Source organism: Muscardinus avellanarius (genome assembly GCF_963383645.1).
Source record: "Muscardinus avellanarius genome assembly, chromosome: 8".
NCBI classification, from domain to species: domain Eukaryota; kingdom Metazoa; phylum Chordata; class Mammalia; order Rodentia; family Gliridae; genus Muscardinus; species Muscardinus avellanarius.
The window spans coordinates 82,630,135-82,656,693 of NC_137794.1; the positions used below are offsets into that span (position 1 = coordinate 82,630,135).

Below are 26,559 nucleotides of genomic sequence, written 5' to 3' on the forward strand. Positions count from 1 at the left end.
AGTGGCCATAGGGGTCCTGAGTACTCAAAAAGAAAGAATACCAAGAACAAGACAAAACATTAAAAAATAGAGAAAATTGAAAACCAAGGGAAAAATTAAAATCTCCTACTAGGAAAGTCCAACTCTTTTGAAGCTGTCACTACTTCTCCACTTTCATGAACTCCAATGTGATCAGCACCTAGAGGTATCCCCAAATCTGTGCTGCAGTCAGTTTTTTGCATGTGAACAGATTGACCCTTAGTCAGAGCACCCAGTAATCAGTGAAAAGCAAAGCACAAGTGGCCATAGGGGTCCTGAGTACTCAAAAAGAAAGAATACCAAGAACAAGACAAAACATTAAAAAATAGAGAAAATTGAAAACCAAGGGAAAAATTAAAATCTCCTACTAGGAAAGTCCAACTCTTTTGAAGCTGTCACTACTTCTCCACTTTCATGAACTCCAATGTGAAGTTCTAGGAATCTTCTGCAATGGCTTATCTCTAAGTTTCTTATTTATTCAGCTCAGGAATTCTCTGGTGAGCAGACACTGTGTTCTTGTTTTTTATTCTTCTTTATACTTATATTGGTGCATTGTAATTACACAACATAATGAGGCTCCAAGCTATATAAACACACATGCACATAGCACTTGGCGTGTTTTCTCTTGGATTCTCTCCCCCAGCAGGCCCTTCCCCATATATGTTAATATGATTGAGAATGATACCTTCAAAAAATGGGCAACTGAACTGAATAGATGTTTATCAAAATAGGAAATACAAATGACCAATAAATATGTGAAATAAATGTACAGTATCATCAGCAGTTAGGGAAATGCAAATCAAAACTACACTGATATTCTATTCAATTCCATTTGGAATGTCAATCATCAAGAATACCACAGTAATAAGCCTGGCATGGTGGCACATGCTTGTAATCCCAGCATTCTGGAGACTGAGACACTGGGGGATCGAGGTTCGTGGACAGCCTTAGCTGCTTAGTGAGGCCCTATGCAACTTAATGAGACCTTGATTCAAAATAAAGAATGAAAAATAGGGCTATTTTTCATATAATAAGATGAAATAAGAATGAAAAATGGAGCTCAGAGTTAGAATACCTCTGGGTTCCATCCCCAGTACTTTTTTCCCCAGAAAAAAGAAAAAAAAATAATACCACAATAATAAATGCTGGCAAGGATATGAAGAAACAAAAACACACCGTGAGGAGAGTAAATCAATACAACCTTTATGGAGATCAGTATAATTTCTTCAAACAATTGAGAATGAAACCACCATAGAACCTAGCTATACAGTCCTCAGTATCTTTTCAAGAGAATGAAAGTCAGAACACTATACTGATGTAGCATATGCATCTGTATAGCAACACAATTCACAAAAGCAAAATTATGGAACCAATTTAGGTGTATTGTCAACAGATGAATAGACAAAGAAACTATGGTATATACAGACAATGAAACTTTACTCAAGCACAAAGAAGAACAAAATGATATCAGAGCCTGTATTTCTTATTGGCCAGGAAGCTTTATTTGGGCCTTGTATTGGGGAGCTTCCCCTTTCCTACTAAGCCACCAAACAACCAGCACTGCTACAGTCTATTCCTTTTACTAATTCTTTTTCTATTCCAAAAATGGAATATTTTTGGTTTTTACTTTGGTTGCTAGCTCTCTAATTTTGCTTTCCAGGGGTTTCCCCCCAAAAATTCACCTCAATGGACTACCACAGAATTGTTGTTTTGATTCAGTTTCAAAAACAGCTGCTATATAGGGGGTTGTTCTAATCTACCATTTCCCAGAATTGATTGCCAGAACTTCTGACTGAGCAGACCATATCTAACACAGCTGTTTCTTAGAATACATACTAAGAGGATTGGTTCTAGGGCCCCCAAGGTTACTAAAATCCTTGCATGTTTAATCACATATATAAATGATATATTGTTTACATATAATGTAGGCAATCTTCCTATATACTTTATTATATATAATACCAAATACAATGTAAATGCTACAGGGATAGGGGTTGTTATATTGTTTCAGAAATAATGAAAAGGAGAAATTCTGTACATGTTCAGTACAGATACTATTTTTCTTTCCCAAATATTTTCTTTCTTTCTTTTTTTTTTGTGGGTCTAGGGATGGAACCCAGGGGTCATTAGACCTCTGAGCCAAACCTGCTGCCCTATTTTTTATTATTTATTTTGAAACCGGGTCTCACTGAGTTGCAGAGGGCCTCACTAAGTAGCTGAGGCTGTCTGCGAACCGCGATCCTCCGGTTTCAGCCTCCCAAATGCTGGGATTACAAGCGTGCGCCACCACGCCCAGCTCCCAAATATTTTCAATGCACAGCTAGTTGAATTCATAGATGTGGAGCCCTTGGATAGCAAGGGTCAAGCTATATAAATCATCAGAGCTTCAAGTTATGTATATCCATTAGCTTCCTTCCTCAGCATAGGCAATATGCTCATATTTGTATCATCATTACTGTACTCTTCCTGTAGCTAAATAATACCCGAGAGCTTGTTTATTTTCTTACCATTCTTTCTCCTCTTCTCAGATTGAGCTCTGTGAGCCTTGAATCTGCTGTCCCCTACCCTACTGATGGAAGCCTTGCAGCTGCTGTGGAAGTCTGCCAGTGCCCACCAGGGTACAGTGGCTCCTCTTGTGAAGTAAGTTTGTGAGAATATATCCTCAGCACAATATAAGATCCTTCAAATAGGACTGTCAATAATCTCTTCTAAAATTAGTTGTTTTTCATCGATAATTGTAAAGGATAATGTATTATTTAAAGAAGAAACTTGAATATCTACCAAAAAGCCAAGGCATTCAAGTAGAGTGCTAACCATCTAAGGCTATGTTTTCTTTGGAACTATTTTACTTTACTATAGCTGAAAATCTGATGTTTCCATGGTGTTTTTTTTTCTAGTTACTCAATTACATGCTGGATAAAAGTAAAATAATATTTCAAAGTAATCTCTTCATTTTCATTCCAATGATAATCAAGAATTTAGCACTTATTTCTTTTTACTTTTCTCCCATTTTAACCCTATATATTACATCATTTCTTGATTTTATTTTTGAGAATACAACCAAGTTCCAATAATATGAGGCATAAAATATTCAAAATGTCAAAAGCACAATTTGTGGAACAAATACTTGGCTCTAGAAAATAGATCACTATGACTTGTTTAGTGCCTCAAGTTTGAGATATCAATTGTCTTAATCTTATAATAAAATTTATAATTATTACTTGATGCCAGAGTGTTTTAAGATAATTTTTATTTCCTTTTATATATTATCTCCTAGTTTAAAATTAATTTTGTTTGAAACCTGCCTGGTTAAAAAAATAGGAATAGTTTGCAAATAAATAAAAGGTTGAAGTCTTTAAAATAGTATTTTTAAGGAGTCATTTGAGTGCACTTTAGATATTCACTTCAGAACACTATCCTATTATGCCACTTATAGAAATACTCCTGGCATTTCTTTGCCAGTTTTCTTGTACTTTAAAATAATGCACACTTCCAGATAATATACAGGACTTACAGTCATATTCATGACAAATGTGTTTTCTTTAAGTGAGCTCAGAATTTCCTATATAGAAATAAAACTAAATGTAATTCATGGAAGCACTTTCTCTTCCAAAATTTTTAAGGAAAAAAAGAAAAATATTCATGTATATGAACTAGCTGTGTCAACCAAAATTTGATTTTGCATATAAAATATATGTTGTATTTAAAGAAAGATTCTTTTATTACAAGTCTCCCAGTTTTTATTTCCAACTAGACAGCTCCCTTTGGACTTTTAAATTTCGTTCTCAATTGGAATAATAAATACCTCAATTCTGTTCATGCTTTAGTATATTCCCATATTAATCTCAATCTTCATCATCTTTTATGCAAGTACCAAAAGGCCCATTGAATATAGACTCATTTGAATATTATCATTGTTTAGTCAGCTATGTTTATACTCTTTTTCCATTTTTAAAAAATATTTTGATAAATTATCTACATATTTGAGAAATTCTATATTTGTCTGTATTATTATTAATAAGTCTAATTTCTATCCTTAAAGAGGTAACTTTCTGTTTAGGGAGACAGAACAAATATCTATTAAAACTGAATTACAATTCTCAATAGTTTAGGGACCACTTAGAGCTAGAGAACATAAATACAATAACCCTGCAAAATGGTGAGCTATTCCAGTAGAGAGAGATTTCTTGGAAAGTATCCTGGAGATGTGAAATAATGATAACACAAGAGCTAGGAAGAGAAGAGTGTGCAAGTATGGGGGGAAAAAACAGAGAGGGAAGAAAAAATGCTCCTTGTACCACTCACACAGTAATTTTTTGAGAAATAGTTACTTTGAGATACATAAAAGAACTTAGTCAAATCATGGAACAATGAATTTCCAAATTATGGAATTTCTTTTCTGACTTTTCATTTTTTATTCCAATATTTTTTATCAAAACTCCCTATCCCTATGTTTGATATGATCCAGTCTTGTCCTATCCTGATTTTGTTTGTTATTTTATTTATTTATATTTGTGGTACTGGGAATTGAACCCAGGGACATTCTACCTCTGAGCTACATCCCAGCCCTATTTTATTCTTTATTTTGAAACAGGGTTTCACAAAGTTGTGGCGAGCCTCACAAAGTTGCCAAGGCTGGCTTCAGACCTGCTCTCCTCCTGTCTCAGCCTCCCAAGTACTCAGTTTGTAAGCAAGCACCAACACCAGACTTTTGGTTCTGTTTCTTATTTGAATTGAGCTTAGTTCAGAAGGGCAGTTACTATGGATTTGTTATCAGTCATAGCCTGCGATGCCTTAAAAGCTTAGTAAACTACAAAGATCATTACATCTTAATTTAGGTTGCTGAGAAGCTCTAACAACAAAACAGATCAAATGACCTCATTATAGTCATTCTCTTTTCTTCGTTTGAGGCCACAGTGTTGAGTTATAAGCCTTTTCCTTCTCCCATTTCTATTTGACATCTTATTAATTGCTCTACAGTTGATCTTTCAAACATGGTCTTACGTTCCTTAATACTATTAAAATTCATTTACTTGACAGTTGAGGAAATGAAAGCAAAGTCGGGTGCTTTAAATACTTTAGGCCAAATATGTTTCTCCTTCTATTTAATAAAGGGAATATTAGCCACATCATAGAAGTGTTTGTACTTTTATTTAGTTAGCAATGTTTGATGAGAATTAATGTGATGAATAGTACAGATAAGGTCTCTGAAAAACTAGGTGAAATATACAGGGTGTTATATTGGAGCTACTTAGAGAATTGGTGTACAAAGTCTGAGGAACTACTTTACAAAAGTTTGTCAGAAAAGGCTTTCTGAGGTGGTGATATTAAACTGTTGAAGAATGAGAGGTTAAAAAGAACTGGTGAGAAGTCAGCAAGAGCCTGAAGAAAGGTAGATATGGCTTGAGCTTGGTAAACAAGGGCGTGATTGGGCCAAGATGTGACTGGAGGAGCCAGGCTATTCTGAGTTTTTTGTGCATGATGAAAACCTCAGATTTTACTCTTGGTGCAATGAAAAATCATTAAGGATCTTTAAGCAAGGTAGTGCCAGAATTTGAGCTATATTCTGAAAAAGTCATTAGGACTGCAGTAAAAAGAACATTGTGAAAGGGCATAAGTGGTAGGAAGGAGAACAATTAATATGTGATTGCAGTAAAACACAAAAATAAAAATGATTTGTGTTAGTTTAATTAAAGTGGATATAAGAGCACATAGGCAAACAGTGTGTTTATGTATATTTATATGCACAAATATTTATGTTTGTATATGTATTTATATATATCTATGTGTGACATATATTGGGGGGGATAATAGAACCAGTGGGATTTACTGATAGTCTGCATGCCAAGGGAGACATGACAGAAATAAAGACAGTTCAGGAATGTGATGTCATTAATCAAGTGATCAAACTGAGGAAATCTAAGACAAGAGTAGTTGGTTTGGGCTGAGGAGGAGAATCCTCCATTTCAGAAGTATCATAAGGTTTGGAAAGGCTGTGAAATGTTGATGTCAATATGTAGTTAGAATATGCAGGCAAGCAGACTCAGCATTATTTACCTATTCTGATATGTTTTTGGAAGTAAAATAATATTTCTCTTAGAGGGAGAAGGATCCTGCATTACCCACCTGTGCTGTTCCAAAAGGGAGTGTGGCAAAACTCTATGGAGATAAACACTTGTGCTTGTTAGTTTCTTACTGGAAAAAAATGACTTCTGATGGCTTTAACTTTTTCTGTGACTGATGATATAAAGTCACTGGCTAAGAGAGAGGTATAATGAGAATATAACATGATTACTATATTTCAAATGTTTATAATAAGGAAAATCCTATGAATATCTTTCCTGAAAATAATAAATCACTTATCTTCCTGTTCTCAACATCCTTCGATCTTACCTGCTTATGGACATGTAGTTTCACCATTTTTAAAAGGACATATTTTACTAAGAATCACTTATACAATGAATCTATGGCAGCAGAAATTTTAATAGGGAGAATTTTTTAGAAAGGAATAGAAGATCGATGCCTTCTCTTTTGTACCACTTAAATTAAAAGAAAAGCTGATTTCATTTTCTTTCAAATATGAAATATCTACACATCCTTTCTTTCCACGTATTTCTTATTGATGTTAAAATTGAAGAGACCTCATATCCTAAGGCAGAAGAAACATTTCCAATAATACACAACACAATTCTATATACTTTATTACTTCTATAGTTTATCTCTTGTTTCTATTTTAAACTAGAAAAAAGTCTTTTTATGATATATGATGTTGTACTTAACCATTCAGAAAGGTAGTAACTACAACACAAAGTGAAATTATAATTTGAGGGGCTCATAAGCTCCCCAAGGGCAGTAATAATTATCTCACGATTATTTGACAACCGATTCAGGTTATAGAAATACACTGAGAAGAGAAACTTAAGAGAAATGGTGGGTTTAGAGCATGCACTGACACACAGGAAATCTAAAGATCTAATGTCTTGTTATAATTGAAATTCTGATTGTATATCATAAATAATTTCATATTTTGAGAAATCAATAATAAATATAAGTAAACTTATAGGAAAATCACACAATAATATAAACGATCAAGGGAATATACGGAAATAAATAACCCATTTTGTGTATATTTGGAAAAGAATAGTAGGATGGAAAAATTCAGAATGAAGTAGATGAATTATGTATATATAGACGTCAGCTATGTATTGTTGTCAAAGGAAAGGTGAGACTGCTACATGTCTTGCAAATGATTTCATTGATATTCTGAAAGTAAAGGGGTGAAGAGTAGTTAGTATGTAGGGAAAGGAGCTTATTCTACAGCCAAAATTGCTTGAGATGACCTTGGGCGCCCTCTTAGGCAAAGATTCTCTGAGAGTCCTTTCATGCTTACTTTCCTTTCTGTTTTCCTGCCTGTGCTTTTTACTTTGAGACTGTCACATTTCAATTCTTTATATCTGTGCTTTATTTTACCATTTCAGAAGAGACACCAAGCTAACGCTTCCTCTAATCTCATACCTGCCAATAACAGTAAGGTCAGTACAAAGCTCTAATGTCAGGAACGACAGTGCTGCGGCACTGTCTCAGTAATGGCTGTGCTTTGACAAGCACGGTTGCGGAGTTTGCTACCCAAGTTATTTTCTATTATTGTGGGGGGGGAAAGAGCTCAATTTTTTCTCTTTTTTTAAATATCCAAGGTTGACTGAAACTTTTCTTTCTTTCAGTCCTGTTGGCCTCGGCACAGAAGAGTTAATGGCACTATATTTGGTGGCATCTGTGAACCATGCCAATGCTTTGGTCATGGAGAATCCTGCGATGACGTCACTGGAGAATGCCTGGTAAGTGCTTCTCCAAATGGAAGCTGACTAACGGGGTAGAAATTCATTTAACAAACCTGCAAATCAGTTGCTTTCTTTTGAACCTTAGGTAATTGAATCAAGAAGTGATTTGATGACGATCTTCTATTGAACTAAGTTGATAGTGCAGAATACTCGCTCATTTGAAATCTCCATAGCAAATACTAGGAAATGTTGTTAGTCTAAGAATTAAATTGGGACTAGATACATCATTCTAACTAGTGCCTAGAATACATACCTATGATGCATTTATTTCGTTTTACACACTTCTTTAAATGTACCCAAAGTAGGCTGTTTCTCTAAAATAAGAAATTATTTATGTCCCTGTATTATGAAAAGCATAAACTATAACATTTGTAACAACACAACTCAAGATTGTTTTAACAATTCAGTTTTTTCCACATTGAGAATGAAGACCTCCTGCATATTTTTATTTAAATATTTAATCACTGACCTAAATAGTGTCAGGCATAGATTAACAATAATAAATATATAGAATACATATTTACCAGAGTTGTTTCTTTTATAATTAAGTCCATACTTCTAACCAGAAAATAAGCTCTCCAAAGTGCAAAGCACTTTCCATCCTGCTAAGAAGCCCTAGGACTGGAGAATTACTCTGAATAGGCCATTCTGATTAACTCAAGGGTGTGTTAGTTTTATATTGTCTGACATGGCACGAAGCTTGAAACAACACTTCTCATTTCATTAGTCTTGCAGAAACACAATTTGAAACAGTGCCAATTTAGAAAGATATCATACTTTCATTTCCCTGCGGAATTTAAGGCAGCCTCTGTTATCTGTAATTCTTAATGTTCTTTTCCTCTTGCTCACCCCACCCCCTTTCTCTTGTACTTAAAAGCTTCTGGGAAAAATCCAAAATGAAAAATCAGGCTTTTTGTTCATTGTAACTTGGCATTTAAGCTTATTGATGCATTTTCTGTTTTCTCTATATAAGATTTTGTTTAATTGCATTGCAATATAAAGCATGATAGTCTTAATTTTTGGATCTGTAGATTTTTCAAATTGCATTTTTACAAACAGAAAGACTAAGTGATTTTCATTTTAATTATACAGCAGTCTTTTAAAATGTACATTGGGGAAATATTGAATTACCTTCAAACACTATTAACATGAAATAGGTACTGTGGAGCTCAAAATTGAGGTAGATTTGCTTTACTTACCTTAAAAAGACAAAAACTAAGTATGTCACAATACCAAATTCATAATGTTCCCTAAGATAATATCTCAATCTGAATTCATTGCGATCAAATCAAATAAGGATGGTCCATTTGGTGATGTGATGACCCCTGTGCTTTAGCTTCTTTTATTTTTATCACTCATGGTGATTTGTTCCTAACATTAAACAATTAGTTTATGATGTTTCTAAATAAATTGAATTTTAGTTTAGCTTGCATTTAAAATCTGATTATAAATTAACTGAGATATATATATGACATCAGAACAAAATATTGATATCTTATGTACTGTTAACCTGTATTAAAAAATCATTTTAACTTATAGTACACATGAAGTAACCTAGACATCATGCAAATCCACACAGAATGACTGCATGCTGCTCACTGCTCTTGTGATATATTCTGGGGAAAAATATTTGAAAGAAACCTCTACAATAAAATAACAATAAAAATAGCTTATTAGAATGAAATGTGTGTATTTAGTTTGATTTCTATTACATTGGTTGCCTAATGTTGTTTTAGAGTTTGAATTGCAAAAATACTTGAGTTTTAATTTTTTATTTCCATTTAATGAAACATAAAATTAAGAAGTATAAGAAACTTACTGCATTTACTTCTCTATCAAATCTCTACTTGAAAAAAAAAATCAGGGTTTCTGAGTTATGCAAGTTTTTCAGTTGAGTTTTAGAAATCATATTTTTAACCTGGTTAAGGTATAATTGCTTTTGTGATCCCTACCTCTTAAAACTACCCTAAGGTTTTTGAAGATAAAATTTTTGTGTCAATATGATAACATAAAAATATTTTTTCACAAAACAGGCAACTGTTTGATACTAGCTAAGTTTAAACTTGAAAGGTGAAGAAAGTGATTTAAAGTGCACATTTCATTGACCTTTCTTTTATATATGTGAACAGTGTTATTTCTTATTAGCTATACAAATAGTTGAAGGTAAATTAGCAGAACAACTATAAATAGTAATGCTGCCAGTCTCCTTCAGACAGAAAAAAATAAAGAAGTGATATAAAGACCCAATCAAAGAGAAAAAAATCTCTTCAAATCAATCCAGGTTCTGCACATTATATTCTGATACGCTGCATAGACCATGTTTAGTAGCAGAGTTAGCTTTTCTGCTTTTATTTTTGAAAAAGTTAAATGTATTTGTGAAAGAATTTAACATAGTTCAAAGAAAAGCCTGTCTTCAGGTGTTACCAGTTACTACAGCTGGAGCTGATGAAAATGGGACGGGATTTCAGAGCCTGAAAACTTTTCAAGTTATCAACCTTAGTTCTTTTATTTCACAAAATGTAACTGGGAAGTTCAGAGTTAAAAAACTCGATTATAATTTATGTTTCTTTCACACAATAAACATATTTACTATCTCCAAAGAACTTAAATCAGCTATGTTAAAAAATATATCTTCATGTATTTATCTTTGTAGTTTTGAATACATTTACTAAACAATTTAAATTGATCTCATTTAAAAATATATTGAAGTAAAGAGAAGTTTAGAACTGTCCATAATTTACTCTGTTTGTCCAAGATATTATTAAGGTACATAAACTTTTACTTTGTGTTTAAGGTTAATTGATATTTTAGCTATTTCCTTCACAAATTTGATTTTTGATTATAAAAATAAAGGCTGTACACCACTGAGTGTGAGCTCTTTCTATATGGGGAAAATTTTAGCTGTATATGCTTATTACTTTTAAGATATATTTCTGTAGTAATGAAATCACACTGAATGACTTTAATAGAAATTAAATGCTTTTCATTATATCATTGGAGACTGAATTTACATCTACATGATATTTTCAAAACATAATAAAAATTTATCAATTGTGCTTTTGGATGCTTTATAAGCAGTTTAACTCTTTCATTGATTAACTGAATTATTCACCTTTAATATCATTTTTGAGTTTTATAACCATAATCTGAGCTTAGGAGTATGCTTTGATATGAAGGAATAATTACATAAATTGCTCTATTTTATTTTTATCTTTATCTTTTAAAAAGACATGGGTTTAAAAATAACTGGTGGAAACCATAGTTTTAGTTTTTGTTTGAAAATATCTGAGAAAATTGTTTTATATATAAGCATATATATTGCTATATGTTTAAAATTTTTCCATTTTCTCCATACTTAATTATGAATCAAGCAAGCTCTTCACAGATGTAGTACAGAAAAGCATTGACTAACCCATCAGAGTCCACTAAGTTCAAAATTAATGTCTGAGCTAAAAGGGTACAATCCCAGGAGAACTGTATGATTAGCTACAGTTCTCATTAAATCAGCAGTTTTAAGCTGAACAATTGATTTTTGCCCAGAATCAACTACAGTTTCCATTAAACATATGTCATTAGGTCTTTATGGCCCCTACACACAAACAAGTAAATGTGTATTCTTAAAAAAATTAAAGAGGAAATCAAACTTGCATATAAAAAATTTCTAATGGATTTCAAACATCTTTTTGCAAGTATGCATATGCTGAAAGTAGGTGCAGTTTATAAGCTAGCTATTAACTTTAAATGTTATTTACCTGCTGTAAAAATTTACCATTTGATATAGATAAATTTGATATAGATAGTCTTTGTGGTAGAGAACAGAATATGACTTTGTAGATCTAGTTTAGGGAACATGTTGCTGCTTGAGACCTAAATATCAACTTTGATGTGCATTTCTTCCTCAGAACTGTAAGGATCACACAGGTGGCCCTTATTGTAATCAGTGTCTTCCTGGTTTCTATGGAGATCCAACTCAAGGAACCCCTGAAGATTGTCAGCCCTGTGCCTGTCCACTCAATATCTTATCCAATAAGTGAGTAGCAAACTTCCTTTACTAAGTAGTTTGGCGTCCCATTCTACAAGTGTACTTTTGATATCACATGTACTCTTTCTCTTGTCCCACAAATCAATATCTGAATGTATTTTTCAGAAGATTATGTGTTTTCAATGTAAAATATTTTGAGTTATGACTATCTCTAAATATTAATATTCTGTAGATTTGGTGATTAATCATTATCTAAAAACTAGAAATCAAATAGGACTTCTAAATTCCAAAAAACAGACACATTTTGTACAAACACACAACAAGGAGATCACTGATATTAATATAGCACTATTTATCTGTGAATCTTAGGCAAGTCACAAGCTTCTAGGAATGTACTATGAAGGGATGGATTTGGCTGACTTTCATTTACCTATGCCATCTCTCTCAATATATTATACACAGATAGATATGTTTATATTATACCTATATATTTCATTATAATTGTAATAGCACATGTATCATAAATTTATGAGTATGGAACTGCAAATAATAATTGCCATCTTATCTTTACATAAACCATGCACATTTTGAAAATTTTAATGCAAATTTAATACAATTTCTATCTAGTATTTTTCCCTTGTTGTTCACCTTGAACAATACTGCCCTGGAAAAAATGAAAGAGAAAGAAAAAAGGAAAAGAGTGAGAAACATTTTTCTCTTCCCCCATTTTTCTAAGAGAAACATAATATTTTTAACTAGAAAAGTGAAGCTAAATTTTAAAGAAGGCCACTATAAAAGGGTTGCATTCAGAGAAATTTATGAAGATAGTCCATTTCCAGAAGTAGAAAACAACCTTCCCTGCAAACATTCAAAGTCTCAGAGGGCAGATGAAATTATGAATTAATAAAGGGATCAACCTGTTGATAAGGTTATAGCTTCCATGTTTTCATAATTTTCTAAAAGTCCCACCCACCTTTGAACATTGCCATATTGGGGAAAAAGCCTTCAACATATGTCATTTTGAGGACATGCCAGATCCAAACCATAACAGAGGTTATCTAAATAAATAAATAAATAAAAACTGAAATCAAAACTTTTTAAAGGAGGCATACTCTATTGAATAAAATTCAACAATTCTGCTATAAACATGAATATGTATATATATATAAAACTAAATTATTCTGATTTTAATTTTTATACTTTTTATTGGTATACTGTAATTATGTATCATAGTGACACTCAAAGTCATAGAAACAAACAGGCATACAGGTCTCGGTGACTTGAATTCATTTGAAAAGATACCAAGGAATGGTATGGCTGGGTCATATGGTGGTTTCATCACTAGTCTTTTTTTAGGAACCACCATGCTGATCTCCATAGTAGTTGTACTAATTTAAAACCCACCAACAGCCAGGCATGGTGGTGCATGCTTATAATTCCAGTACTAATAAGGCTGAGACAGGAGGATCACAGGTTCATGGTCAGCCTCAGCAACTTGTGAGACACCTTCACATCTTAGTAAGACCCTGTTTCAAAATAAATAATAAAATTGGGCTAGGCTGTAGCTCAGAGGTAGAATGTTCCTGGGTTCATTATCCAGTATCACAAAAAAAATGCATCCCACTTATAATATTTAAGACTTTCCTTTCCCTACTTCTCTACTTCCTTGCCAGCATTTTTTATTGTTTGTAGGTTTATTTTTGAGGGGTACTAGATTAAACCTAGGCCTATTCTACCTCCAAGCTATACCCCAGAACTTTTTTTTTAATCTGAAACAGGGTCTCATTAAGTTGCTGAAAGTTCCATTAAGTTACTGAGGCTGTTTTTAAAACAGAAATCTTCCTGTACCAGCCTCCCAAGTATTGGGGATTTCAGGTGTGTGCCACCATAACAGGTTATTATTTGTGCCCTTGAAGATTGCCACTATAACTAACCAAATTATCAAACCAACTCAGGTGTCCATTAAAAGATGAATGAAGAAAATGTGACATATACATACAACAAAATTTTCCTCAGCCATAAAGCAGAATAAAATTATGTCATTTTCAGAAAAATGTAGAGAACTAGAGAGTATAATGCTGAGATCAGCCAGTATCAGAAGGGTCAAAGGTTATCTGTTTCCTCTCATATGTTATAGGTAGAAAAAATAGGAAGCAAAAAGTGACTTCAGATCAGTGAGGACAGAGAGCAGTAGAATAGTGTGAGAAGACTGAGGGAAGGGTGTGGGGAGGGGCAAATGGAGAATTGATGAAGAAAACAGTTCAAATAACGCTATGTCCATGTATGAAGGTATTGCTATCATGTATGGGGAGGGGGAGAAAGAGGGTAGAATCCAAAGGGAAACACACTAAGTTCTATGTGCATATATATTCATATCACTTTGAGTCTCACTGTGATATATAATTATAGCAAAATAATTAAATCAGTAATTCTTACTAACCAATAATTGCAAATAAATATAATTTTATTTTATTAATTTGATGTTGAGGATCAAATTTAGGGCCTTGTGTGAACTAACCAGGCGCTATATTACTGAGCTATACCCCAGCCCTGAGTGTAATTTTAAATGAAAGGAATTTCTTTTTTGGAGAACTCTCTTAAGGATGAGCTTAGCGCTTATTAAATTTCTTATTATATTATGCATTTTCTAGTTATGTCTAAATGCTGTGTTAACATAGAGCAAGAATTTTAAATATTTTTAAGTGAAATCTGCCAGCTGTGATCTTTTAATGTGAAGATTTTATCAAGTAGGGAATACTCAAAGGTCCTAAAAAAGATGTCCCTAATTAAAATGGTCTTTTTTAGTAGGTTAAATGAATACTACAAGCTAAAGACTTTAAAAATAATTCTGCCATTAAGTTTAAAAGTCCTCCTTGTTATCTGTGCTTCCTACTACTGAGCCCACATGAAATGCTTATTCTTCTCTCCAACTATCCTTATCTTCATAGTTTTATAACTTACTCATTATTTGATAAAGATAAAAGACCTAATATTTAATGAAAGTAGCCTAGTATATTCTAGTTATAGGTCCAAGCACTATATTCAATCATTTCAAGTTAAAAATTAACACAGTTGGAGAGGTAGTATTGTCCCCATTTTATAGAGTAATAAGGGAAGTATCTCAGAGAATAAATAAAATGGTATCAATTCTGGAACCAGAATTCCTTAGTTTTAATGCTAGTCCCATACTTTCAAACTGTTAAACATTAGGAAAATCTACCTCAGTTTGCTCATTATTAGTTGTGATAATTGGACTCTCTCATGGAAATATTGTGAAAATTACATAATTAAAATATGTAAAGGATGTAAAGCTGTAATTGCACAAGGTGAGCTGTGAACTGATTAAGTCACTTGCTCAGAGTCCTTAAGCATTCATATAAGAATAGCATTTTAATGTCCTTGTGCTTTCCACTCCTCTGCAGTGTACACTGAGGACTTTTTTTTTTTTTTTTTTTTTTTTTTGGTATTACTGGGGATGGAACCCTTCTACATCCCAGCTACACTCCCAGACCTATTTTATATTGTATTTGGAAACAGGGTTTCTTAAGCCATTGAGGCTGGCTTTGAACCTGCATGATCCTCCCAAGCAGGGAGGTGGGGTGGGTTACAGGCCTGTGCCACCATGCCTGGCTGAGGACTTATTTTAAAAATAAGCAATGGAGGCTGGGGATGAAGCTCCACGGTAGAGTGCTTGCCTAGCATGTGTGTCGTGCTAGGTTCGATCCACAGCATCACAAGGTAAAAATAATTAATACTGCATATTAAGGGATAAGACTAGAAACAATCCACCAAATTAGTTATGTTCCTTAGTAAGACCCTCAAAGAGTGATAAATTGATCTAGTGTATATTAGTGACAAGAACATTTCCAGAACTTAGTGAAAGAGTCTAGATGGGCACAAAATTGAAGATCTTTTGGCCACCAAAGGCTTCAGAGAAGTGGAAGGAGCAAGAGTAGAACCTTCCAGAGAATAATGAATGTAAGAAAATAAATTAAATAAATCTTTTGATAATTAATGTGTACTTAACCTTATATTGGAATCAATGACAAAGAACTTGCCTTATGTGTGTAGGAGTGGAGGATTAGATTATACAATGCATGATTTTCTCATTCATTGTGGCCAATTGGCATTCTCCACATCATTCACATACACATGATGAACAGGAACCTTCACCAAGGAAAGCAGAGAGATTGCACCTGGGGATTCTCTCACAGAGCATCTTTTCAACCATCAAGTAGTAGTTAGTGTCAGCATAGCTATCAATCCAGCAGAACTGGTTGTTCATTGAGTCATGTGAATTCAAGCCTAATACATTCTTAAAATATATAATTGATTAAATTTAGAGACCTTATGGATTTTCCCTCAAGTCTGACCAACATTGCTATAAATAAATAAAATCCGTTAGAAAGAAATTTTACTGGGGTGATTAGAGGCATTTGTGACCCATCCTCAACTATATTTGCTGTGTTTCTACGTTGATAATCGGTTCTAATTATGTTGTTGCTGAAGAAAAAAGAAAATTAGCCAACATAAAATCATCAACCAACTGTGCCAAACAGATTGGGCCCCCACTGTCCAATGATGGTATTTTCTAAAATATGTATATACAACTTGGTTTACTTATGTTGATTTTGATTTTAAAAATAATATACAATAAAAATAAATAATATCAGGAACATCAAGTACATGGAGGTTATTCAATTTAAGGTTATTTTACTTATAATAAATAATTGCTATTATTAAATAACAACTTTATCTTTAATAGTAAAATTGGTATAAAAGAAGTAACCTATCTTAAATTCCAGCTATAATTGCAGCATTTTTATAAGGACATAAAAGAATCAGTGATAATCTACTTGATCTATAAATCCCAGAAGTTTTGTGATTAGAATTATATAGTCTTTTAAACTTAAAAAAAAACCTAGAAAATTTTTATCATATAGCTTCAGAATTATGATGGAAAAATCTAATTTTAATAACCTAAAGTATTTTCTTGAGAAAAAATTATTCAACAATGGGGGCACTTAAGGACCAAGGGAAACTATTCTTTTGAATTTTTAAAATTACTGTTATCTGTTAGTAATTCTGAAGTATGAATTAAATATTTATATAATAGAAGATATGATTTGAATTTCATAGGTTATTCACAATTAAAAATAAAAAGAACTAAAGGTTGCTACAACCTTCCTCTGAAGTATGAGGCTTAGTGAGTTTCAACTTGGTGATTTATCTATTTAATCCCTGGACATAAATCTTATAGATCACAAGCATTTTGGCTCCAAATTTCTTAGATAATATTGCTAAATAAATCAAATGTGTTGGAAGATCGAGATAGATTGGTATAATTATCATGATATATGAATACAGACAAGCATATAATATTTAAATTGTACATATATATCAATTTCATCAACTACTACAATGTCCACTGTTTGCTTGCCCTTTTCACCTTGGCAATGTATATTCTACTTATAGATTGTAACTAGGTAGTAAAATTTACCTCCAGAGAAGCAAATAAATGTGTAAATATTTAAAGTGTTTTATAGTCACTTATTTCCAGTATAATATACTTTATAGTTTATATAAGATATAAAAGAAATACATGAATGTCTTCCCTTGAACACTTAGGATGTGTTTGAATAGATAATATTATTAGAACCATTATAGATTTTCTCAATTATGGAATAAAATTAGAGCTATTTTTGACATAAGCACAGAGAGGAAGTAGTTCCTCAACAAATTCTATCTGCTACTCTCACCATGAATATTACTGCTTTGTATGCATCTAGAATGCTATCATTTGCATTTTTAAAAGAATGGAACACTTAGCTGATTTGGGGTTCTCTTGAGAGATCATATTAAAATATTGTTAATATAAGCTTATAATTGGGGAAATATATCCCAAAGGTAGAGCTAAATTTAAATTATTTTTGAATAAAGTTAATTGATCTGTGTGTATGCAGTCCCATACATAAACACATACACATATGTTCACATGTGTACTCACATAAAACATATTCATATAGGTAAACATATAGAGACTTATTAATGGATCATTGTACAGATGAGAATCTGTGTTTTGCCATTAGAGATCCACTTACTGATATTTACAATTTATTCCAATGGTAGCTTCCATTCTTGTACATTTGTGGAAAATGCCTGCTGTTCTTGGCTCTGTTGTGTCTTCAGTGCTGTTAGCTGGATAATCCAGGAAGCAGAACATTCTCTCTGCTAGTGTGGAACCAGCCAACTAGAGTTAAATGACATAATCTTGGAATCGCTTGAGGTCCATGATGATCTTACAGCTTCCTCTGTGTATCATAGAACAATTACACTTCATATTTTGGCCAAAATCAGTATCAAGTTGCTACATTTGCCAGTCCAAATTCTGGAGGCATTTTTTGTTGTGCATGTTTATGTCTCATTCTAATTCTTTTTGTATTGTTGAATGCAATCTTCTGCCATAGCTATAATAGTAGTAACAGAGTGAATCCTCAGTTTGTGTTGTCAAAAGAATATCAATGCACAGATATATTTTAAGAGGAGATATTATTTGGAAGCATCATGTCAAGAATTTATATGACTAAAACATTAAACTCACTTAATTCTTACTGGCAGCTTTGAATGACAGCTCATTATAGGGAGAAGAACGCATCAAATTAAGACTCTAGAGTCCTGGATCCCATGCTAAATTCTCTTGGAAATCAGTGTATGACCTTGGGAAAGAAAAATTATGCCTGCCCCAACCATCTCACAGGTTTTTGTGGAAATGTGATAAAATTATTTGTAAAAGTACTCTGAACTGTAAGAGCAGTCAAATTTAATATATTGTTATTGCTTAATTTTCTTTCCTGAAACAGTATTGATTTTTGTCTGTGAGCACATTTTACTTTACTTCTGTTGGTTTTAACTGACATATGAGTATTTTTTAAGAATTTGAAATCTATTTTATAAATAGTTTTCAGGTGTCAAAAACCTTGTCAAGCACCTTTGACATGTCTTATGGTAAACTGATTTAGGATTTTTAAAAATAATTGGTACGGTTTTCCTTTCAATCACTGTAGTCCCATAGGGGTGATGAACTCAAGGCTTCTAGTTGGAATTCTTTTCTCCAAGGACTCCAGTTTTGAAGAAGACATATATGTACTTCAGAGATTTTTCAAAATCCAATTCCTCTTTTAAATCTGAAAATAATAACATCACTCTGCAAAGATGGGGGAAATCTCTTTCTTTCCTTTTAGATATGTGCCTTTTCTCCTTGGTACAAATATATGGCCAGGAGGACCACCCAAGACCCTTTGGAGGTCATGCGTAGCAATGCACATTCCCTTCATGCAGATCCCAAACCTATAAAAGCCACCAGAACCCCTTAATAAGGATTTTTAAAAATCTGGATAATATTTGTAAACTGAAGTTATCCCAAACCAAGCTTTTCCCCCTAGACCCAACAGATTTATTTAGGATTTTCACTGAATTGTCATGTTTAAAATGATGGGTCTACTGGATTTTATTAGTGTAGTACCATCAAAAAGTAAGAATTATCAAATCTTTGTATTACCACTAGGAGTTAAGTCAGAATCATAGTGTTCAAAAGGAGAAACCATGATCTGATCTGCACCAAAATGAAAAAAGAATATCAAAGCCACACAAGTGTCAGGAACAGGATGAATTTCTGACTTGAAGTGTATAATTGTTTGTTCTCTCTGTAATTCATTTAGCCATCAAGCAAGCCTCTACTGAATTGCCTTGTCATGTACAATGGAAAATAAATCTATTTAGGAAAAACATAATGGGAGAAAGATTAATCTAGGGCATTTGCCTTTAAAATAGTAGAGCAGTGTGGAATCTAAACAAGTAGATCACAAAGAAGTTTAGGGTAGAATGGTCGTCACAAGAAACCAGGGGAGTAGAAGAGAGTGGGGATGAGCAGAGGTACTAATTAGAGTTAGACAGGAGCAAGAAGCCCTGGTGTGCGATTACACAGTAGGGCGACAGCAATACCCTAGTGATAATATAGATAGCAACAATGATATGTACATTTTAAGAAGCTAAAAGAAAGGATTTTGAAAGTTTTCACCGTAAAGAAATGATGACTTTGTAGTATAAAGTCAGGTATTCTGATTCCTCCTGCACGGTTTTGGAATTTTACTCAGCTGTAAAGAAAAACACAACTATATCATATACAGGGAAATGGATGGAACTGGAGGACATTATGCTAAGTGAGGTTAGTCAGTCACAAAAAAGAAGAAATCAGATGCTTTCCCTAATATGCGAAAGTTAGGGAGAGATGCGTAACAGGTGGAACTCTAGATGAAGAGGAGAGCCTCTTAGGAAGGCCACCTAACTGAGGGGATGGGAGGGGGGAGAGGAAAATTCTTTAAAGCACATGATGCACTTAACAAACATATCAAAGTCTTTCTCACTAAGCCAAGCATGGGAAGGAGGGATGGGGAGGGGAAAGGGTGGGGATTACGTAAGGTTCTGATTGGGTGATGTATGCGTGTATGTCTACACAAGTATTTTATCCCATTAAGATATATGACTAAAATGCACCAATAAAAAATTAAAAAAAAAATAAAAAAATTTAAAAATAAAAAAGAAATCATGAATGATTAGGTAGACATGATTAACCTGATTCAAATATTGTATATCCTATAGCGTGAAACATTACATTTTACCCCACTATAGTGTATCATTTTTGTGTATCAGTTAAAAAGCAATTTTTAAAAAATGGTGGAGCAGCAGAAGTCACAGAATTCAAAATGGTTGAGGCCTTCTTAGAGGAAGCCAGCAGTTGGACACATTAGACTCTCAGTTTGCGGGGAGGCATGGTTGTGTGAGAGGTGTATCTTATCAGGCAGAGAGGTAAGCTGGGACTAGACATGTTGTTGAAGGCTCATGCTAGTACATGGTTATTTTGCCAGTTTTTCTCTTGGTGTCTGACTCTGCTAACTTTAGATGCAAATTAGAGAGTATATTAATAGAGGTAAATTTTTGAGCATGCCATAAAGTATGAAATAGAAAAGACGTTTTGTTTTACTGTAAATTTAGGTAGAATGCACACATATAATCTCTTCTGAAAGCTTTCCCAAAGAACCCATGAGGAAACAGCATGCCTGTGAGCATACAGGTTCAGCAGCCTGCACATACACCCACAGTAGCAGGGTGGGAGGTAGGACCTCCATCCCTATCATCACGTCTATTACCATATACTGAGTTTTCTAAATCACTAAGATTTCTCTGTACTTTTTTATTGGTGCATTCTACCCCTTAATGGGATACAAGATGGTAGAGGCATACATACACACATCACCCAGTGGAACCTTATCCAATTCCCACCCCATTCCCTCTCCCTCCTTCCTTCTCATGTTTGGCTTAGTGATCGACTTTTATATGTTTGTAAATGTACATCATGCACATTAAAGTATTTCCCTCTCCCCCTTCCCATCCCCTCAGTTCGGTCACCTTATTTGTCCTGCTTAAGTTCAGAGGGATTTGGCTGGAGAGAAAGTGTATGAGACAGTGTTTTGCCAGGCTTAGGGAATCCCTAAAGAGCAGCTGTACATTCCCTCTTGTTAGTGATGATCATAGAGCCTGAACAGTCAAAAGTCAGCTAATAACATGTCACAGGCATTCTGCTCTCCACTGGGCTATATTTCTGCTAAAATAGCAATATCATTTCATCCTCGATTGGCCAGACCCTAATCTCTATCTGTGAGACAAGAATGACCAGCCTGTACCCTTGTGTCACAGCAGTAGTAAAGAGAAATGAAAATGTGTTGCTAATGACTTTGTGAATGTGCTTTTTTTTTTTTTTTTGTCTCTGTTGCTCCTCAATGACATCAACATAGCTTCAGCCCAACCTGCCATTTAGACCGGAGTCTTGGACTGATCTGTGATGAATGCCCTGTTGGGTACGCAGGACTACACTGTGAGAGGTAAGCACAGGTCATGTTATCTTGCAAAATTTCTACTTTGGGAATTCTAAAACAACAGACATTAGCATCATCCTTTGCTTTACCCCAGAAAAGCTGCCGCCACACTAAATGAGGAAAAATAAAGTTATAATCACACTTGTCAACAGATGCATTATATTTTTATAGTTTATTTATTCTCCAGAAATTGCTGTACCAATCTTCATTCACATAGAGGGTATCTGATTAATGTTTTATCCTTAAAGGTTAAGCATTAACCTACAGCCTTTCTAAAAAGTATTACTCAAGTGGAAAGTCATGTACTTTAAGATTTATCTTACTGTCTGATACTGGCACCCTTTATTTTTCATAATTAGCTTTTTGTCCTTAATATGTAGCTTCAATTCATAGTCATAGTTCAGCAAGTGGTCCATAATTTACTTTAAATATTTTTGAAAGTAGAAACAAAATGTTATTTATTACCATGATTTATATCCACTTATATAAGATTAATCTTATACCAGATTCGTAATTACTGTTGATTTTTTTGGATTGCCTTCCAGCAGGAACATGGAAGGAAATTTTACAAAATTTGTATATTTCCTACTGAAATGTTTCTGAATAAATAGTTCTTCTATGTATCAAGTCACAATACAAAAATGGTACAAACTCGCCCCTCGATATTATTGCTAAATAGAACAGCCTCCCTCTGGTTTTAATACTGAAAATGGTCCCCTTTGCTACCATCACTGGGATGTGGGAACAGAAAAGGAGGTAACGGAAATAACCTGCCTTCACTCTTTCTCCCAAAGCTAACCCCAAATCGGGCTATTTCCTCCTACCCTTTCCTGCCTTCTTGGCAGCCACCACTCTGTGTCAACCTAGGTGCATAAAATTAATGAAGCAGTAGCTAATCACCCAGAGAAAATTTATCTAGCAACCAGCAATCTGTGGACAAAGTGCCCGTGACAGTTTCTAGCAGAAGTATCATTGTAATTACGGCAGTGTCTGTAAATTAAATAAGAGAAAGAATTGAAATGAGGATTTATTTGTAATTGAGAAACTAGAAGTCTTTATGTTTTACTTGTTTTAAAAAGTAAAATATGTGTGTATTGCTTTTTACAGTGAGAGAACACATTATTGCCAAGACAGATTTACATCACATGCCTAACCACACAAATTCCCCCCAGCTTACTACAGGCAACCTTTATTATTTTTTTTTAGCAACTAGAAAATAACAGCTGCTCTGTCATCTAAGGCCATTACGTCTGCTTATCTAGGTGAACATAATCTTTGATGTACTTATATTGCTTTGCTTCATGCACTGTTCTTTCTATACATAGGATGATAGTTTTTGAGTCATCTCCAATTTTAAATGCTTTTTATATATGGTTAGCAACCACCATGTGCTAGGTACAGGGCAAGGTATTGGTTGAAACATATGTATTATACAACCCTTGCCCTCAAGCAGATTATATCTTTCTTAATGCTGTGAGAATGGTCACAAGTATTGAGAGAATCCTAATTGCATAATAATATTCACCAAGGAAAGAAGGAAATTTTGTCTCCTTCCAGAAAAATCTATATTAACCTGATTTAAAAGAAGATGGCAGGATCCATTTTTAGTGTGGCAAATGACATATTTTATCTCCAACTTGAGGTTTTTAGCCACATTTAATCTTCAACCATTATTATGTAGGTGACAGGATATTATATTTTTCTAGCCAGAGTTTGGATTAGGATTTTTCAGGAATATATAGGATGTACCAATTCATTGTGCTTGTATGAATCAAAAAAGCCCATTAGATGGATCAAAAATATTAGAAGATTTTTTAAGATGTGTATGTTGAAGTGGAAGGGAGGGAAAAGAAAGGTCAGAATAAAGAGAAGCCACTTTTTTTTACTGAAAACCTTGCAATCAAAACCATGCTGTAGCCAAGCATGGCGGTTAACTCATGTAATCCCAGTATTTGGGAGGCTGAGACAGGAATATCGCAGGTTTGGGCCCAGCCTCAGTAACTTGACAAGGCCCTCAGCAATTTAGTGAGACCTTATTTCAAAATATAAAGGTCAGGGGCGTATCTTGGAGGCAGAACACCCTGGCCCTCAATCCTTAATAACACACACACACACACACACACACACACACACACACACACACACGTACCCACCCAATATTGATGTGTGTAAGCACTGTATGCACATCATCTACATTAAATCAACATTTTACACACAGTGTTTCCCAAACTGTAGCTGTTCCTAGAGTAAAGAATATCATGGCCACAACTGATTGGGAAGTATCTATTAACATGTTAAAATTTCTGGCATGTCCTGTAGGGTGTAGTGAAGAAACCCTATCAATTTGTTTAGTTCAGCATTATCTATAATGGTGGCTTAAATCTCCTGCTTTTATTACATAGCATAAATGTGTCTCAAACTATAGCTAAGGTAGACAAGAATTATAACTTGACATCCATTATCTCAATTCAATTTCTATTTTGAGACCCCATTCTATTTATGTGGTAGCAGTGTGAGCTTAGAAACATGATCTCACATAAAGCTTCTCTCTTCTCTGCCTCCAAGTTTGGATAACATTTCTAATAAATTTACCCAGTACCTAGTGCTTTGTATGCAAGAGTATGTGGGTAGGTGGTTGAGTGTGGTGTGAGTGTGTTAGTAAATGAAATACACAGTAGGGCCAACCAGTCTAAGTGTGCTTCTGGTGGCCTGTTCTTTTCTCTGTGTTCCCAGTTCCCCTTTTTTCAGGTCTGTCAACTTCTATTGCTTCCTACTATTGGGATCACTGAACTCATTCAGCTTCTTTCATGCCATACTGGGTCCTACGAGCATATCTCGTGCCATACCTTCTTCATCCGTCTTTTCTTCTTGGGGGAGGTTGTAAGGTGGAGGTGCCATCTTCACAGAAATCACAACTTTTAGAGCCTCAAGTCCAGGAGTTTCTTCTATTTCTGCTTCTTTCCCATCAAATCCCTCCACTCAGGCATGTAGTACAAGATGGCCTTGCTTCTTGAAACGAGGGAGAGAAGTAAAATAGTGAATAAGAGGGTAGCGAAAGGAGGTATGACAAAATATTGATTGATATTCCTTCATGTGTAGAATGTTAGTTGCAGCTTAGAAACATTTACTTGGGTCTAAGGCCCCTATACCTGCTATAAGGTCCCTATAAGCTCTGCTAGAGAATATTCTAACAAAAGAGAATGAAGAGAGCCAGAGAGTGAAGAGAGAAGGTATGTATCATGACACGTTGCTATGATTCCAGGCTTTTATCACCTGGACAGAAGGGAAAACATAGAAAATCAGAGAGACAGACAAAAGGACACCTGGCTCCTTTTGTTTCTTTTGAAAGGTAAAAAAGGATCAAGTTAGCATTGAGGTATCAAGAGAAATAATAAAGGACATAAAACAAAAAGATGAAACTGATGACCCTTGCCCCACTGGACACTAAGTACATTCTGAATAAGTTTCTAGCCTCAGTAACATATCATACATGGAGAAAGGTATTTGCGAACACAGTGGCAGTTTTGCTCAACAGACTCTACAGAACATTCTGAAATTAGATATGATAAATCCTGCCTCCTCCATAGCTGGCAAATTTCTCATTCCTCCCTATGTGAGGAAAAAGAAAAGAAAAAATTCAACATTGTCTCACACTTGCCACTGAGAATGCCAAAGCCATTTAACTCTAGTTGCCCAATATTTTGAAAATTCACCTATTGTTTTATGCACACAAATCAGATATGAAAGAAGTTCTTTATCCCTCCTTTTTTATGTCAGTAGGAATTGAACCCAAGGATACTCTTATCAATGAGTAGCAGCCCCAGACTTTTTATATTTCCTTTTTTTTTTTTTTTGGTGGTACCGGGGTTCCTGGAAGCCCTTCTTCCTACGGGCTACACTCCCAGACCTGTTTTATATTTTTGAAACAGGGTCTCTTACGCCAGCACGGCTGGCTTCGAACCTGCGCGATCCTCCTGTCTCCGCCTCCCAAGCGCGGGGATTACAAGCGTGCGCCACCACGCCCGGCGTTATATTTCCTTTTTTATTTTTAACTTCAAGACAGATTTTGCTTAAGCTGCCAATACTGGTCTCAAACTTGTGATCCTCTTGCTTCAGTTTCCTGGGCTGCTGAGATTACACGGTTGTACTACAGCACCTGGCTTCTTTTATTTCCTAAGTTCAACTCTGAAATCTCACTTAGATATTCCCTATTTCAGGAATATCTACATCTGGATCAAGTTCAATCACCCTGGGACATGGTACTGAAATTATTTCCTACTTGTGTCTGAATCTCCTTGATCCCTTGGGTCTTGCTGTAGACCATGGCCTTATAGAAATAGCCAAGAGAGATACTTACTCCTCCCTGGTTGTACCTTGAGCAAGACTGACTCCAGCTGTGGTTGCAAGAGGCCCCTCGTGGTGATTGTGGAGTTTGTGTGAAAGGGGACTATTGGGAGCTAGAACCCAGCATGAGAGCTTGCCTGCAAGAACTTCTTGCAGGCATACCTTCCTTCCTGTGCTCAGGTGCCTGGGTGGGCTCACAATCTCTCTTTTTTTTTTTTCTATTTGCAGAAAGGAACCAAATAAGCAGGGATATGTCATTATTTGTCTGATTCTGGGAGATGGGAAGTAGTAAGAACACAGCTTTGGGCACAGCCATACCCCTTTACACTCTAGCCACCTTCTTCTGTGCCTTTGCCAATGCTGCCCTCTCCCCTTCCAGTCTGAAAGACTGTAGCCCTTCTACTCTGCCCAAGGTCCCTCTGTCCTCAGCAAAAGGCCTTGATTA

At 34.6% G+C, this 26,559-nt stretch overlaps 1 protein-coding gene across 2 annotated transcripts in view; it reads left to right on the forward strand.

The window, feature by feature from the left end:
* Positions 1 to 26,559, forward strand: part of LAMA2 (laminin subunit alpha 2) — a gene marked incomplete at both ends in the record, with an annotated part of 652,317 nt that overhangs the window by 396,674 nt on the left and 229,084 nt on the right. For both annotated transcript variants that reach the window (XM_080699817.1, XM_080699818.1), the window contains 4 exons: positions 2,547 to 2,658; positions 7,740 to 7,853; positions 11,759 to 11,886; positions 21,690 to 21,776. In XM_080699817.1, the coding sequence (XP_080555943.1) occupies positions 2,547 to 2,658; positions 7,740 to 7,853; positions 11,759 to 11,886; positions 21,690 to 21,776 (441 nt within the window). The remainder of the gene's footprint in view (positions 1 to 2,546; positions 2,659 to 7,739; positions 7,854 to 11,758; positions 11,887 to 21,689; positions 21,777 to 26,559) is intronic.